This window comes from Lagenorhynchus albirostris, chromosome 15 (assembly GCF_949774975.1).
Source record: "Lagenorhynchus albirostris chromosome 15, mLagAlb1.1, whole genome shotgun sequence".
NCBI lineage: Eukaryota > Metazoa > Chordata > Mammalia > Artiodactyla > Delphinidae > Lagenorhynchus > Lagenorhynchus albirostris.
The window spans coordinates 12400900-12416962 of NC_083109.1; the positions used below are offsets into that span (position 1 = coordinate 12400900).

At 45.1% G+C, this 16063-nt stretch overlaps 1 protein-coding gene across 25 annotated transcripts in view; it reads left to right on the plus strand.

Moving 5' to 3' along the window:
- STAU1 (staufen double-stranded RNA binding protein 1) overlaps positions 1 to 12728 on the plus strand; it is a 58324-nt gene extending 45596 nt beyond the window's left edge. For 17 of the 25 annotated variants that reach the window (XM_060122222.1, XM_060122199.1, XM_060122202.1 and 14 more), the window contains 8 exons: positions 3545 to 3775; positions 4760 to 4903; positions 7143 to 7289; positions 9045 to 9120; positions 9345 to 9664; positions 10274 to 10396; positions 11186 to 11271; positions 12191 to 12728. In XM_060122222.1, coding sequence (XP_059978205.1) covers positions 3545 to 3775; positions 4760 to 4903; positions 7143 to 7289; positions 9045 to 9120; positions 9345 to 9664; positions 10274 to 10396; positions 11186 to 11271; positions 12191 to 12206 — 1143 coding nt within the window. In that variant the 3' untranslated portion in view covers positions 12207 to 12728. Of the gene's footprint in view, positions 1 to 3544; positions 3776 to 4759; positions 4904 to 7142; positions 7290 to 9044; positions 9121 to 9344; positions 9665 to 10273; positions 10397 to 11185; positions 11278 to 12190 lie in introns of those variants that run through there. The other 8 variants (XM_060122223.1, XM_060122201.1, XM_060122204.1 and 5 more) reach the window with 3 other exon arrangements.
- The last annotated feature ends 3335 nt before the right edge of the window (positions 12729 to 16063 follow it).

A 16063-nucleotide genomic window follows, 5' to 3' on the forward strand; every position in this document is an offset into this window, starting at 1 on the left:
AAATCTACTGGCAAGAGTATTTTGCCTTTTGTGTGGCTTTTTAACTTAACATAATGCAGATTTTGAGTCCCTATGTTATATGTATCAATAGTTCATTTCTTTTTATTTCTGAATAATGTTCCATTGTATGGATGTACCACAACTTATTCATGCATTTACCAGTTGAAGAACATTTTCTTTTTTTTCTTAATTAAAAAATTTTTTTTTTTAATTTTTGGCGGGCGTCCCTGGTGGCGCAGTGGTTAAGAGTCCGCCTGCCAATGCAGGGGATGCGGGTTCGTGCCCCGGTCTGGGAAGATCCCACATGCCGCGGAGCGGCTGGGCCCATGAGCCATGGCTAATGAGCCTGCGCGTCCGGAGCCTGTGCTCTGCAACGGGAGAGGCCACAACAGTGAGAGGCCCGCGTACCGCAAAAAAAAAGAAAAAAAATTTTTGGCTGCATTGGGTCTTCATTGCTGCGCGGCTTTCTCTACTTGCAGTGGGCTTACTCTTCATTGCGGTGTGAGGGCTTCTCATTGCAGTGGCTTTGCTTGTTGCGGAGCATGGGCTCCAGGTGCGTGGACTTCAGTAGTTGCAGCGTGTAGGCTCAGTAGTTGTGGCACACGGGCTTAGTTGCTCTGCGGCATGTGGGATCTTCCCGGACCAGGGCTCAAACCTGTGTCCCCTGCATTGGCAGGCGGATTCTTAACTACTACGCCACCAGGGAAGTCCAAGTTTAAGTTATCTTTGCAGTTCTTTTTATCTTTACACTGAATGTGTATATTCAGAGCATTGTTTTCCTAAGTTGCTTGGATTATTTTTTTCCCTATGCTACCAGTCTATTACACAGTAATGTATGTATCTTAAGTGCACAGCCCATTAAATTTTAACATGTGTAAAAACCCATGATTCACACTACCCAGATCAAGATACAGAACATTATCATAACCTCCGTAAGTCCCTGTGCTCCTTTCCAGCCAGAAGAAGCTGCTTTCTGTAATCACTATAGATTTTGTTTTCTGTGTTCTTAGACTTCATATAAATAAAAAGATGTAATGTGACTTACTTCACTCTGTATGACAGACTCTAGGTCCATCCACCTAACTACATATAGTTCAATTTCATTTCTTTTTATGGCTGAGTAATATTCTATTGTATATATGTGCCACATCTTCGTTACCCATTCATCTGTTGATGGACACTTAGGTTGCTTCCATGTCCTGGCTATTGTAAATAGAGCTGCAGTGAACATTGTGGTACATGTCTCTTTTTGAATTATGGTTTTCTCAGGGTATATGCCCAGTAGTGGGATTGCTGGGTCATATGGAAGTCAGAAAGAGAAAACAAATACAGTATGTTAACACATATGTATGGAATCTTAAAAAAAAACAAAACAAAACTGGTTCTTATGAACCTAGGGGCAGGACAGGAATAAAGATGCAGACGTAGAGAATGGACTTGAGGACACCAGGAGGGGGAAGGGTAAGCTGGGATGAAGTGAGAGAGTAGCATTGACATATATACACTACCAAACGTAAAATAGATAGCTAGTGGGAAGCAGCTGTATAGCACAGGGAGATCAGCTCGGTGCTTTGTGACCACCTAGAGGGGTGGTATAGGGAGGGTGGGAGGGAGATGCAAGAGGGAGGGGATATGGGGATATATGTATACGTATAGCCGATTCACTTTGTTATACAGCAGAAACTAACACAACATTGTAAAGCAATTATACTCCAATAAAGATGTTAAATAAAAAAAGATATAATATGGATTGTTGGGTCGAGTTTCTTATCCTTAACAGAATGCTTTTAAGTCTTATCCATGTGTATCAGTAGTTTAATGCTGAGTGGTATTCCAGTGTATGAATATAAAACTCTTAATTTATCCATTGTCCTATTGATAGATATTGGATAGTTGGGAACCATTATAAATAGGGTTGATAAGTCTTCTTGGGTACATGTGCACTCAGAATTGCTAAGTCAAAGGGTAGGTGTTTATAAAAATTCTCAAAACTATTTCCCAAAGTGATTGTGCCAATTTACACTCCCACCACTTGTTCCACATCCTTGCCAAAAGTACCTGTTGAAGTATTTTTTTAATTGAATATTTGTCTTTTTATTATTGACTTGTAGGAATTCTTTAAATGTTCTGGATATAATTCCTTTGTTTGGTACATATATTGCAAATATTCTCTCCCATTCTATGAGTTCCCTTTTTAAATTTTTAAATGTTGTCTTTTGATGAGCAGTTTTTAATTTTGAGGACTTCTAATTTGTGTTTTTTGTGTTCAAGAATTCTTTGCCAACCTCATGTTCATGAAGTTTTCTCCTGTGTTTTCTGCTGAAAGCTTTATAGTTTTAGCTTTCATGTTTGGGTCTGTGTTCTAGCTTCAGTTAATTTTTGTTTTTGGTTGAGTTTAGGATCTTGGTTCAGTTTTTTCCCCATGTGGATATCTAGTTGCTCCAATGTCATTATAAAAAAAAGACTTTGGATTTGCTTTGGTGTGTTTGCCAGAAATCAAGACCGTCTATGTGCAGGTCTGTTTCTACATTCTTTTCTGTTTTAGTGATCTTTTGGTTTATCCTTAAACAATACCATGATGTTGTAGATGCTGTAACTTCACAGAAAGTCTTGAAATCTGGCAGTGTAAGTCTGCTAACTCAGTTGTTCTTTTCAAGGGTATCTTGGCTCATGTAGGTTGGATTTGATTTTTATTTTCCTTCTGTGTGATTATGTAATCACTTTAATTACAGTTAGGTTTCATGTTCATATTTTAGTATTTTCCCCCATCTCTGTTGACTTATTCTTATATATTTAATATGTGTTATACTAAGTGGTTCCAAGAGTCAAAGCTACACAAAAAGATATATTCAGAAGTGTCATCTCGTCCCCTTTCTACCCCAATCCCTCCCATCTGCTGTAGGAAACTGATTCCATTGGTTTCTGCTTTATCCTTCCTGAGTTTCTTTTTGCAAAAATAAGCATATAAACACACACACTTGTGTGTCTATTTATATGTATGTGTATATGTATACATAGATTTAACACCCCCCCCCACCCTTTGTACACTCTTTTGCAGTTTGCTTTTTTCAGTTACTGTGTACTGGGGATCACTTTATGTGCTTGGAGATTTTCTTATTCCTTTTTACAGCTGTAGAGCAGCCAGTATTTAATAAGCTCAATCTTGGCTGGCAGCTCAGAGCAAATATTAAAGTTGACCTCTGTGTGCTGCATTTATTTCTGGGCTTTGCTGGGCCAGTTTCCTTTCTGCCGTTTTCAGGGGAGCTCACTACATTCAGGACAGTCTGTGACCCTGGGTGGGCGGGAGTAGAAAATGTTTCCCTATTCCATGTCTGTTTTGGACTCATCAGACCTGAGAACATTAACAAGTTTGGGGGAAGAAAAAGAAATGGGAAGAGAAAGCATTCAGGATTATCATTGTTTACACTCCCTTCATTTAATGGGTCTTGTCCTCAATTCCCCTTTTCCTGTGTTTCATGTGAAGTAGTGTGCTAACCAGTGTGCCGTGCAGCTGGTAATGAGTGCCTGTCACGCTTTCACTCAGTCTTTCCCTCTAAAACAGGTTGCCCGGGAGAGTGGCCCACCCCACATGAAGAGCTTTGTGACCAGGGTGTCGGTTGGGGAGTTTGTGGGGGAAGGTGAAGGGAAGAGCAAGAAGATTTCAAAGAAAAATGCTGCTATAGCTGTTCTTGAGGAGCTGAAGAAGTTGCCGCCCCTGCCTACAGTTGAGCGAGTGAAGCCCAGAATCAAAAAGAAAACAAAATGCATAGTCAGGGTAAGGACTTTTCTGAATGAAGAGGGCGTTTTCATTGCCCAAAGGCAGCTGGGGGGTTAGAAGGCTGGTGAAGGAGGTCGGGAGCTGGCAGGCACAGGCCCGGCCTTGGAGAGCCTTTACAGGGGCCACCTTGGGTTGCTCCCACAGGAGTCCCAGGTTAGGCAACGACAGGGACACTGTGCTGGCTTCAGTGGAGGCCTCCGCAGGCGGCCACGCCCGTCTGGGTGCGGTCACAGTGAGAAGCTGTGTGTTGGCAGCCGCGCTGCCAGTCTGCGGGGAGAACAGTTAAATTGTGCTGCCTCCGTCTCATTGCCCACTGCGCGGTTCTGAATGCGCGGGATACTCCTGGGCGGGGAGATGTCTGGGGCAGGCGTAGGCGTCAGACGTATACACCTTCTTCTTATTTTTGAGTCACGTTAAAGAACCTATCAAAAATTATACTCTCTCTCACCCACCCAAAGAAGGGACAGGGGTCCATTCGGGGACAGTTATGAACACCAGGATCCGTTCTGATTGTCAGTATTGTTTCATGTTGTATCAAAATCCAAGTTTTTGATACAAGTTTCACACACAAGTTAGCATATGGTTTCTGGATTTTGAGTCATTGTTAAGAAAGCTGGGAACCCATCCTTATAATGTACACTTTTGGAAAGTTTTAGAAAGAATTTGTTATGTTTTTTCTACCTCTTCATTTACTGTCATATGTTGACATTTATTGTTCAAAAGCAGACGTTACAATGGTGCTTGCCTACTCGTAGTGAATGGTGATGTTGGTTTGCTAAGAAGACCTTAAAATCACCTCAGAGCGATCATAGAAAATCATTAGGCATCTTTCAAGTAAAAAAAGGTTTAAAAAAGATCTGATTAATTCTGAGCTGTTAGAACAACATAGAAGTAATCAACTGTCATGTCCTTGTCTCTGAATTGGCAAGGTCCTTACTGTGACTAACATGGCACATGGTTTCTACATTCATTGTTCCTCAGCTACAAAGCAGCCCGGAGTACGGCCAGGGGATGAACCCGATTAGCAGACTGGCCCAGATCCAGCAGGCAAAAAAGGAGAAGGAGCCAGAGTACCTCCTCCTCACTGAGCGAGGCCTCCCGCGCCGCAGGGAGTTTGTGATGCAGGTGGGTCAGCCGGCTTGTGGGCAGCCCTTCTCTGACCGCCTCCTGTCTCAGGGCCTGAGGTAGTCCAGCGGCCGGACACCTCTCCCCAGGAGGCCAGGTTCAGTGGGCACTCCCTGCTGCCAGATGTCACTGTTATTAGACCATGTTGCCTGCACTAATCTGATGCCTTAAAACGTGCTTGTCTGCACAGCACACATGCTGCTGTATCAACAGGTAGGAGCCTGGACTCACTGCGCCTGTTGAGAGGAGTGGGGGAATCATGGGTAACTTTTTTCTTTGTTACTTCTTGCAAGTTACTATTGTTCTTCTCAGAAGCTTTATGAATTATAGAAAGGGTCTGCTTCTCCTGATCCTTCTGTAGAGCCTGGAGTTCGGGGATTGGGTTCACGCCTCAGATTTGTACAGAGTGTTTCAGCTTATTAAACAGTTATTCACACGGGCAGCTGAATTTTTTTTTTTTTTTTTTTTTTTTTTTGCGGTATGCGGGTCTCTCACTGTTGTGACCTCTCCCATTGTGGAGCACAGGCTCCGGACGCGCAGGCTCAGCGGCCATGGCTCACGGGCCCAGCAGCTCCGCGGCATGTGGGATCTTCCCGGACCGGGGCACGAACCCGTGTCCCCTGCATTGGCAGGTGGACTCTCAACCACTGCGCCACCAGGGAAGCCCTGAATGTTTGATTTGAATTTAATAGTGTTTTCTGGTGAAAAACAGAATACTTCACTCTGCATAGCAGTTTACAGCTTATATTTTTATTTTTTATTTATTTATTTATTTTTTTGCGGTATGCGGGCGTCTCACTGTTGTGGCCTCTCCCGTTGCGGAGCACGGGCTCCGGACGCGCAGGCTGAGCGGCCATGGCTCACGGGCCCAGCCGCTCCGCGGCATGTGGGATCCTCCCCGACCGGGGCACGAACCCGCGTCTGCTGCATCGGCAGGCGGACTCTCAACCACTGAGCCACCAGGGAAGCCCAGTTTATAGCTTATAAAGCACCATCAGTTAGCCTGGTGTGTTTCACCTCTGCAGTCAGAGGGCAGGAAGAGTAATGACCCTTCCACGTACAAGAGAAAATTGCAGTTTGTTGAGAGGCTCAGTAATTTGCCTAGGATCAAACGGCTGGTAGATGCCCGGTTGGGATTCAACCTCAGGCCCCTCTTCACAGGCCAGGGAGGGTTTCCTTGACTCTTTTGTGACGGGGCTTCTGGTTTTGGTCTGCAGTCAAGACCAGCTTGGAAGGGGATGGTAAGCAGTGATGTGTGCTGGAGTATGTGTAACAGCCAACTCTTAGGGAAAGGCAGTGTGTGTGGAGACTATACGCGTATATGCACACGTATTATATGTACATATGTGTATATTATAAATTTTACTGATAGGAAGGAAGTGTAGCATACAATTTACAAAAAATATGTAATACTCTTGTAAATTTCATACCTCTGTGTGACAGTCACCAATAGCAGCGTTACAGAATGAGACTCGTGTGAATTCTTTATTCCCCTCAGGTTCAGCAAGGAGGTTTGCGTCTGTCATTGTTGAATGACTGTGGTACGAGCATGAGGACTGGTTGATATTTTTATTTACATCAACAACAAAGACATGTCAGAACTTCACTCATTTAAACAATATGAATGGCTTCTTTGCTGAATCAGATAATACTTTTCCAAGACTGGAAGTTTCAGTTTTTTCTATTAGTTACGTCATGGCTGCAGACTTGACAACAAATTTAAAGATTAATCTGCGTTATTAACCTTTTCTCCATCACTTAAGCTTAAGAATAGACAATCAACAGTATAACTTAATCCTTGATAAGTAGTAGTTGCAGATTTCTGTGGTGTAAGTACTCTCACTGTGGCCATTTTCTGTGTGAGTTGGAAAGAGATGTGTAGCTGCATATTGACACCATACACATACAAGTGTAAAGAATCTCAAAAGCATAGACAATTGTAAACTGGAGTCCAGTTAGGAAGTGATGAATTTGAAGTATTCATTCCCTCTGTTTGTTAAAATAATTTGTTTAATTATAAGCTTATATACTTTAGTGTTTAATAATAGCTACCTTTAACAGCCACCTCTCCAAATTCCTCAGGATTTCATAATGGGCTCTCACAGGCTGGTCCAAGCCAGCCCCAGGGCACCACTGTTAAGCCATCCATCTTCTGACCATTCTGGGTTCTTTTCAGTTCCTGACCAGTCTTTATTCTAAAGGGTTAAGCCCTGATCTGAGTTCTGCCTTCTTTATGCAGGTGAAGGTGGGAAACCACACTGCAGAAGGATCAGGCACCAATAAGAAGGTGGCCAAACGCAATGCAGCCGAGAACATGCTGGAAATCCTTGGTTTCAAAGTCCCACAGGCTCAGCCCACCAAACCAGCCCTCAAATCAGAGGAGAAGGTGACTGCTCAGGGCTCTGTGTCCTTGCTCTCTAACTGCAAGATGACCTTCTCACCTCAGGACTCTGACTCCTCCAGGGCTAAGCTTCAGGGCAAGGCTTCATCCTCCTGGCAGTAAAGCAGCCCGGCTGAGCAGGGTCCTAGCATTTGGTTCATTATAATGTGGTCAGAAGGGGAGTTGCATGTCCATGGCTCCAAGCATGGTGCTGGGTTAAGTCGTTACTGTTTCAGTATCTTTGTGGTCTGGGGTGCTTGGTGGAGGGCAGCTTGCTCCTCTCCTTTTGTGGGATGACGGGTAATTAATTGGACTTGAAATTAATGTGTGTGTGATTCTGTCATTTGTGCTCTTAGAGTGAGTCCTGCATAAAAGACTCATCAGCCTTAGGCTTTTGTTAGTTGTGGAACACGCTTGGGACACTGAGACAGTGTGATGATAGAGTCAGGGCCAGATCCATAGTTTCGATTTGGGATTTCTTTCTCTTTGTGAATTGAACATTAGACAAAAATGATCCCATATTGAAAATTGCACTTCTGCCAAGGTTGGTAAGCAGTACCCTCAGTGAAAGCCTTGGCCGACCTTGTTTCCAGTCACTGGCTGGTCCTTTCAGGATAAACTTGAAAACACCAGGACTGAATTCAGTCATGTCTGTCAGCAGAGGGAAGTGGCAGCAGCTGTGGCCACATAGTCAATAACGGGGATCCCAAACACTCACCAGAGGATCTGTAGAGATCCTGGACTTGGCTCTGGGGGTTTTCATTCCAGAATCTTACAGAGCATCATAGGCAGCTTTGTCTCCTCAGAAGAGAGACCTTTGTGTTTGGCAATTTTTTTTTTTTTTTTTTTTTTTTTTTGCGGTACGCGGGCCTCTCACCGCTGCGGCCTCTCCCGTTGCGGAGCACAGGCTCCGGACGCGCAGGCCCAGCAGCCATGGCTCACGGGCCCAGCCGCCCCACGGCATGTGGGATCTTCCTGGACCGGGGCACGAACCCGCATCCCCTGCATCGGCAGGCGGACTCCCAACCACTGCGCCACCAGGGAAGCCCCAAAATTTTTATCTAGTAACATTTTCCCCCTACATTTGTTATCTTTGGTTATGTCATTTTATCTTTTAGTGGGACATGTGCTCCAGGAAATATTCTTTGTTTATTTAATTATTTAGCATCAACCTAAAAGTTTCTTTTTTTTTTTTTTTTTTTTTTGCGGTACGCGGGCCTCTCACTGTTGTGGCCTCTCCCGTTGCGGAGCACAGGCTCCGGACGCGCAGGCTCAGCGGCCGTGGCTCACGGGCCCAGCCGCTCCGCGGCATGTGAGATCTTCCCGGACCGAGGTACTAACCCGCGTCCCCTGCATCGGCAGGCGGACTCTCAACCACTGCACCACCAGGGAAGCCCCCAAAAGTTTCTTTCTTGGTCAGCTCTATCAATCTAACATCTTCAGGGTCCTTCTGGTTAAACGTTCCCCTCTCGTGAGCACAGAACAGAGGCCCCATCCCTTAGATGCTGTTCGTGGACAGGCTGACGTGGCTGAGAGTGTGCTTTGGGAGAAAGCAGGGGGCTCTGCTGTGGGCACATTGGCGGCACAAGCAGACCAGTGGTGGGGCCTTGGGAGAGGGCCTTTCTGCCAGTGCCCTCATCGTTTAAAAGTTTATAAAACTAAGATTAGGGCTGGTTGGAGTTTGTTTAGTTTTGGACAGAAGGAACTAATTTTTCAACAGTTTGATTGATGCTCATGGCCTTTTTTTTGTGTTTTTTTAAGACACCCATAAAGAAACCAGGGGATGGAAGAAAAGTAACGTTTTTTGAACCTGGCTCTGGGGATGAAAATGGGACTAGTAAGTGTGAAGTTAATATTGTCTTGGTCTGACTGTGATTCTGGGCTTTGCATGGTTCCTGGTAATAGCAGGAACCTAGGTAATGAGTTAGTGGTCAGTGCTTGGTTCTGCATTACGCCTGTGCTGTTGTGTGTGCCGGGGTGGGGGGCAGCGTGGGGTTTTACAGCATCTCTCCACGTGGCGTGCGTGGACTTGGGTTGATTTGTCTGCTTGTCCATCCCCAGGCCATAAAGAGGATGAGTTCAGGATGCCTTATCTTAGTCATCAGCAGCTGCCTGCTGGAATTCTTCCCATGGTGCCCGAGGTCGCCCAGGCCGTAGGAGTCAGTCAAGGGCATCACACCAGAGAGTTCAGCAGGGTAGCCCCGAACCCTGCCAAGGCCACGGTAACTGCCATGATAGCCCGAGAATTGTTGTATGGGGGCACCTCACCTACAGCCGAGACAGTTTTAAAGAATAACATCTCTTCAGGCCACGCACCCCATGGACCTCTCACGAGACCCTCAGAGCAGTTGGACTATCTTTCCAGAGTCCAGGGATTCCAGGTAACTGTTGGGTCTGAGCTGTGTGGTCTGTACCTCAGTGCGGTCATCTCTGGTTTCTCTCAGTACTAAGTAACTTGTTTTTTTAAGTCAAGTTCTTTGTCTCGGGGGATGGTTGGGGGAAGCATGGTAAAGAGTGGTCCTGAGGAAGGGAGGAGGCACGGGAAGTATTAGAACCCTGGATGGTAAGAGAATATCCTCAACCTTTGGTAAGTTTTAAAAATCCAGGCCAACCGTAATGACAAGGCCTCGAATCCAGTGGGAGTTACAAAGTTAGACTTCAGTGAGAACAGATTCACGTGCTGGCCCTTTTTCTACCTGTTAGGAAACGACATGGCTTCTTCCAGACCAGGGTTTCTGAGTAGACATTTAGGTTCCTGGAGGATTCTGGAAGCTGGGGCCCTGGCATCCTGCCTGCAGCCCTCAGTGCCCCTTAGCTGCAGACCCCACTGTGAGTCTCTTGTGCCTGTTGAGCAGGAGTTGGTGTAGACAAGTCAGGCTGAGACCAGGGAGAGGTGTCACCTCTGTTCACTGGGCCCAGAGCCGCAGCCGTGTGCCGGGCTCATACTCCCTGCCTTCCTGTCCTTGCCTCAGTTTTCTTTTCCCCTTTAGGTTGAATACAAAGACTTCCCCAAAAACAACAAGAACGAATTCGTATCTCTCATCAATTGCTCCTCTCAGCCGCCCCTGATCAGCCATGGTATCGGAAAGGATGTGGAGTCCTGCCACGATATGGTACGTTACCCCCCGCGGTGGGCCTGGCTCCAGCTCGTTGCTGGCCTCAGAAAGACAGGAAAAGGATTCTCCTGCAGACTTCGAGAACAGTTGATTGTTCTACAGGGTTCATATTTCTGAGGACTTTTCTTAGGTTACTGGCTTGATTTCTCATTCTGTTGATCAGAACTCATGGGCTTTGGCCAACCCCTCTCCTCTCTTCCCTTGCTGACCTGAGAGGTGGACTTGGGTCCTGGAACGCATCCAGATACTGTATTCAGTTCATCTCTGACCAGAACAAGGAATTGCATGCCCACGTTCTGGCAACTTAGAAAGCCCCTTGTTTTGGTGTTCTGTTCAGATGAAATTATTATTGTAAGAAATACTAAAATGAAGGAAAGGAATTGATTAAATTAATTGACATAAACTGTGGTATATTCACCTGATGTAATATAATGTGCCCATCATATTAATGTCACCGAGGGTAATGTATTCTAATTCTAACACGGAAACATGATAAGGTTTTATTTTAAAGCGGGATATAAAATTTGTAGAGTCTGGTGACCACAGGTTAAAAATGTTAGAAGGCAATATATAATAAAATTAACAGAGGTTGTGATTCAGTGAGGTAACCATGGATAACATTTTTTAATTTATATTTTTAATTAAAAATTCAAACATGAAAGGGTTATTTAGTGGGACCACTTGTTTTGTTGGGCAGTAGGACAAGCCCTCGACTCGCTATTCAGTGTCGTATACTGTGGTCCTGAGCGGTGGCCGTGGTTTGACTTCCCTTTTCATTCCTGCTAGGCTGCACTGAACATTTTAAAGTTGCTGTCTGAGTTGGACCAACAAAATACAGAGATGCCAAGAACAGGAAATGGACCAATGTCTGTGTGAGTGAGCTGATCTACATGGAAAGGCAGTTCTGTTCCTCATTTGCATTAAATTCAAATTGTCTGCTCAAGTTAGTAGTGAAATACTTGTCTTAGTCACTTTCTGTCCCTTTGCCCTGAAAGGTTTCCAAGTTTTGGGCAGAGAGCTCTACTTCTTTTTAATTTGTTTGTTTTGTTTTTTAAATTTATTTATTTATTTATTTTTGGCTGTGTTGGGTCTCCGTTTCTGTGCGAGGGCTTTCTCTAGTCACAGTGAGTGGGGGCCACTCTTCATTGCGGCGCACAGGCCTCTCAGTGTCGCGGCCTCTCTTGTTGCAGAGCACAGGCTCCAGACACGCAGGCTCAGTAGTTGTAGCTCACGGGCCTAGCTGCTCCACGGCATGTGGGATCTTCCCAGACTGGGGCTCGAATCCGTGTCCCTTGGGTTGGCAGGCAGATTCTCAACCACTGCGCCACCAGGGAAGCCCTTTTTTTTTTTTTTAAGCTTTCACTTTTTTTTTTTTTAAGCTTTCAATCGGTAATACATTCACATGGTGCAAAAGTCAAAATTATTTTAAAAGGTGTCCACAGTGATACGTCTTGCCCCTCATGCAGTCCTCATCCATACCATTCTCTTCACCCCACCCAGAGATCACATTTGTATTAGTTTCTTGTGTACCTTTCCTGTATGTTTCTTTATGCAGATACATTTATTTCCTTATTTTCTTCCTTTTCCTCCTAGAGATAACATACTACATACCCATTCTCTTCTTTGCTGTTTTCACTTGCTGGTGTATTCTGGGAAGACCTTAATCCAGTTATCATAAACTGGGGCCTGAACTATTGGACTTCTCGATGTCTGCTAGTTTCATTTTTAACATGGCTTAATTGTCTTAAATTTCAAAACTTGGGTCATTTTTGGTTTTTTTCTTCCTTAAAGGTGTGGGAGGTGCTGAACCTTATCTGGCCATGAACCATTGAAAAATCCCAACATACATACTGAAAATACTGAAACTGCTTTGAAAATTTGGAACTTCTGATACCTCCAGTGGGCCGAGAGACACGATGGGTAAAGGACTGGAGACAGCAGTGGTGAAGAAGGCGGGGCCCCGAGGAGGCAGCAGCATGGCCGCTCGCCTGTGCTATGGTTTCTCCTCATGCAGCAGCAGCTGCTGGGGGCCGGGCGGGCCTGCTGGCCACCCCGGCGCCACTGGGAAACCAGCGGGTCCATGCCCCAGGCACCCTAGCGCTTGGTTAGGGTGGGGGGGGGTTGGTTTTTGGTTTTGGTTTTTTGGGGTGGTTTTTTTTTTCCTTGCTGTGTGAAAGAAGAAACAGAAAGCACGACTCCTTCTCAAACTGGCTCACTCAGACACTTTGGGACAAACCCTGGACACCACGCTGGAGAGAGGCCTTAGTCTGGCCCCAGAGCTGAAAGCACCAGAGAAAATCACATGCTTCCTACTCAGCCTGAGCTGACCTCGGCGTGCTCTGGCCCACACCTACCGCGGTACCCACGCCGTCACCACTGCTCTCTTCCAAGAGATACGTATTCTTAGTTTCATTATTTTCTTTTGATTGAAATGACACTATATAAAATTTTCATTTGAGAGTTTCTCAGTTGTATTTAGTTACATAGCACAGTTTAGAAACTTGTCTGAGACTGACCTTATCAGTAATCTAACCGGCAAAGATCATATCCGTGTGTATGTGGTTATACATTTTTATTTCATTGGACTAACCCAGGACCATTTCAGTGATGAAAATTGTGTGCCCTCTGGTTTAGCTGAAACAGTCCTGCACTTCTCAGAAACCTTGAAGTCTCCCATAGTTGTATAAATTGGACAATTTAGGAATTTTAAACTTTAAATGATCATTTGGTTCCTTTTCTATTTTATTTTTGTTAATGCAACAGGACTTAAATGAACTTTGATCTTTGTTTTAAAGATTAAAAAAATTGTGTGTGTGTATATATATATATGTATGTGTGTATATATATACATACATACATATATATATATATATATATATATATATATATATATATGACTCTTGAAGACACATAGCTTTCACTACACTACAGGATATGATCTCCATGTAGCACATCTACAACTGCAAATTGATTTTCCTTGAGTGCTTTATACTGTTGATTACATCTCCATGTAGGGCTGAAAAGAATGACCCATGTTTATCTCTATAACTGTGTTGCTTTTGATGTCGTGTTGCTGTGCACAGAAATGTGTGTGGCAAGGTCCTGCATATGGTCCAGATGAAAAGCACGGTAGCCTTGCGAGTTAAGTACTGCTTCGATTCATTGTTTACGCTGGAATTTTTTCTCCCCATGGAATGTAAGTAAAACTTAGTGTTTGTCACCAATAAATAGTAATACTAAATTTTTTTTGTTAATTTATTCTTAAATGCCACTACTGCTAGGTTGGTCCCTCCCAACCTGCCCCCTATACTTTTTTTATTTTTAAGAAAAAAACTTTGTAATGCTTGTGATTCCATTTGGGCAAAATTCTGAAGCTCTGAAATAACTTTATATCAAACCATTGATCAATAAACAGCTACTAATGAATTTTTGGTCCTGTCGAGCAGTAACTGAAGCAGTAAGGGAAGATGTGAGGGCATGGAAGCATGGCGTGGGGGGCACTGCTGCCAGTGAGGGGCAAGTGGGTGCCCGGGTGAAGGGAGGCGCCTCTCATCTGAACCAGACGATGTCACCCAAAGAAATGACCGAGAGGAGAGAGGCTTCCTGGTCACTTCCCTCAGGCGGGCTCGCGCTTGGAAGAGTGAAGGTGAGGCGTTGCATTCTAGTCTGGCTGAGGAGTGGGGCTGGTAGTTTTCTATTTTTTCATTTTAGAATATGCTCATAAAGGTGGTTCACTATAAAACCAGCCTGTGGACTGGACTGCAAGAAGCACCGGAAGTGAGGTTATGGAAAAATGCTACAGGGTATGAGGGGACTCAGCAGGGCAGGGATAAAAGCAGTGAAAGGAAAGGCATTTTTTCCCTTTCCAATCCTGGATTCAGCATTTCTGCAAGAAGCCTTGATCCTCTTTAGTGATAGATGACATTTAGCAACCAAGGTCTGGGTGCTCTGAGACCTCACTGCTAGGGGTGTGTTGTGTCTGGGCCCTCTTAGTGGACAGCTAGGAAGTGTATCTGTGTGTACGTATACACATCTGCCGATTTGTATATCTACTTAAAAGCCATGTGTTGGTCCTGATACCTCTGGCACCTCGGGGTTCTTCACAGCCTTCCCTGCTGTGTTTTTAGCACCTTTTCCCACATCGAGGTTGTAGCCAATGTCCCAGCCTTGCCAGCCACTCCCTCCACTCCTGCCCTGAGATCTTGCTGCCTCTGCCCAGCTCTCGCCTCCTTGCCTCACAGTGTTTCCAACCGGTGACCCTCCACACTGTGAAGGGAAGATGGAAAGGGCTGGACAGTACAGTCTTAGAAGTAATTCATGACTTCTAATTGGCAGTCCAGTTGGCCCTCATTGATAGCACTCCCAGAAGGGGAAGTTTCCTCTTCATATCTGGGATATTGTTAGGAAGGATCTACAGGTTTCTTTGACAGATTTTTTTGAAGGTGTATTTTGGTTGCTTTGGAAAGCTGTCCAGATGGGATGTCCTTGACTATTCTTACATTGTAAACTCTCAAACTAGTCTTGCCTCTGTGAAGGCCCTGTAGCTGTCATCGCCTGCTGAGGACTCACTTACCTGCAGTATCTCTGTCTCAACAGGCTTTGAGAGAGCTGCCTGGGAATCGAGTTTGCACTAAGTTTTATCCCAACATGATCTCTAAGAGTTGCAAGAACTTTGGCTCAAAACTAGCCCTTGGGACAACATGCAGTCCTGGTTTCCAGACTACAGGCAGAAAAGCAGACATGAAGGCACCTGAGAGGCAGGTCTGAAAAAATCAGAGCTGCGAGTCAGCCACAGTAAGACTAGTGGGTCTTAGGATTTGAGGAGCATCGATCTGCAAAGGTGGAGCAGCTCCTGTTGTCTTTGGGGAAGACAGACTTAGGATTCAGTCACCCCACAACAGGTGCACTGACATTAGGTCAATTTCGTTAAGTTCCTCTTATCACAGGGAGATATTAATGAGTAAGGATGATTTCCCCATAGCAGGGTTTTGTTCTGGTTTGTATTTTTTTTTTTTTTTTTGCAGTACGCGGGCCTCTCACTGTCGCGGCCTCTCCCGTTGCGGAGCACAGGCTCCGGACGCGCAGGCTCAGCGGCCATGGCTCACGGGCCCAGCCGCTCCACGGCATATGGGATCCTCCCGGACCGGGGCACGAACCCGTGCTCCCTGCATCGGCAGGCAGACTCTCAACCACTGCGCCACCAGGGAAGCCCCTGGTTTGTATTTTTAAAGGCCTTCTTGAGCTGAGCAATGTGAACTGTAGCTCTTAAAAAAAGTGTCATTTCTGAATCTAGGTTTTGTTCCATAGCTCACTGAGCTAATGTGCCCAGCTTTGCAGGGTGAATGCCCAGTGACGGAGACCTTGGCCTGGGTCCCAAGGTCTGAGTCTGGGGTTCTTGTGACCCATGGGAAAAGACACCCGGCCATTCCCAAGAAGCAGTATGCTGCTGCTTGCTCTCTAGAAGCTAACAGGAGCTCAGTAGACTACAACCACCAGGAAATAAACCTGAGGATGGAGATGTGTAGCTGTTTGTTTGTATGAAACTTAACTTCAGAAACTTCCGACATTACCATCTCTGGTTTAAGTGCTTAAACATCTGTGTGCCCTTAAAAACAGACAAGAAAAACTTTCTAAATCCATAAATAATGGATTGTTGAGCACTTA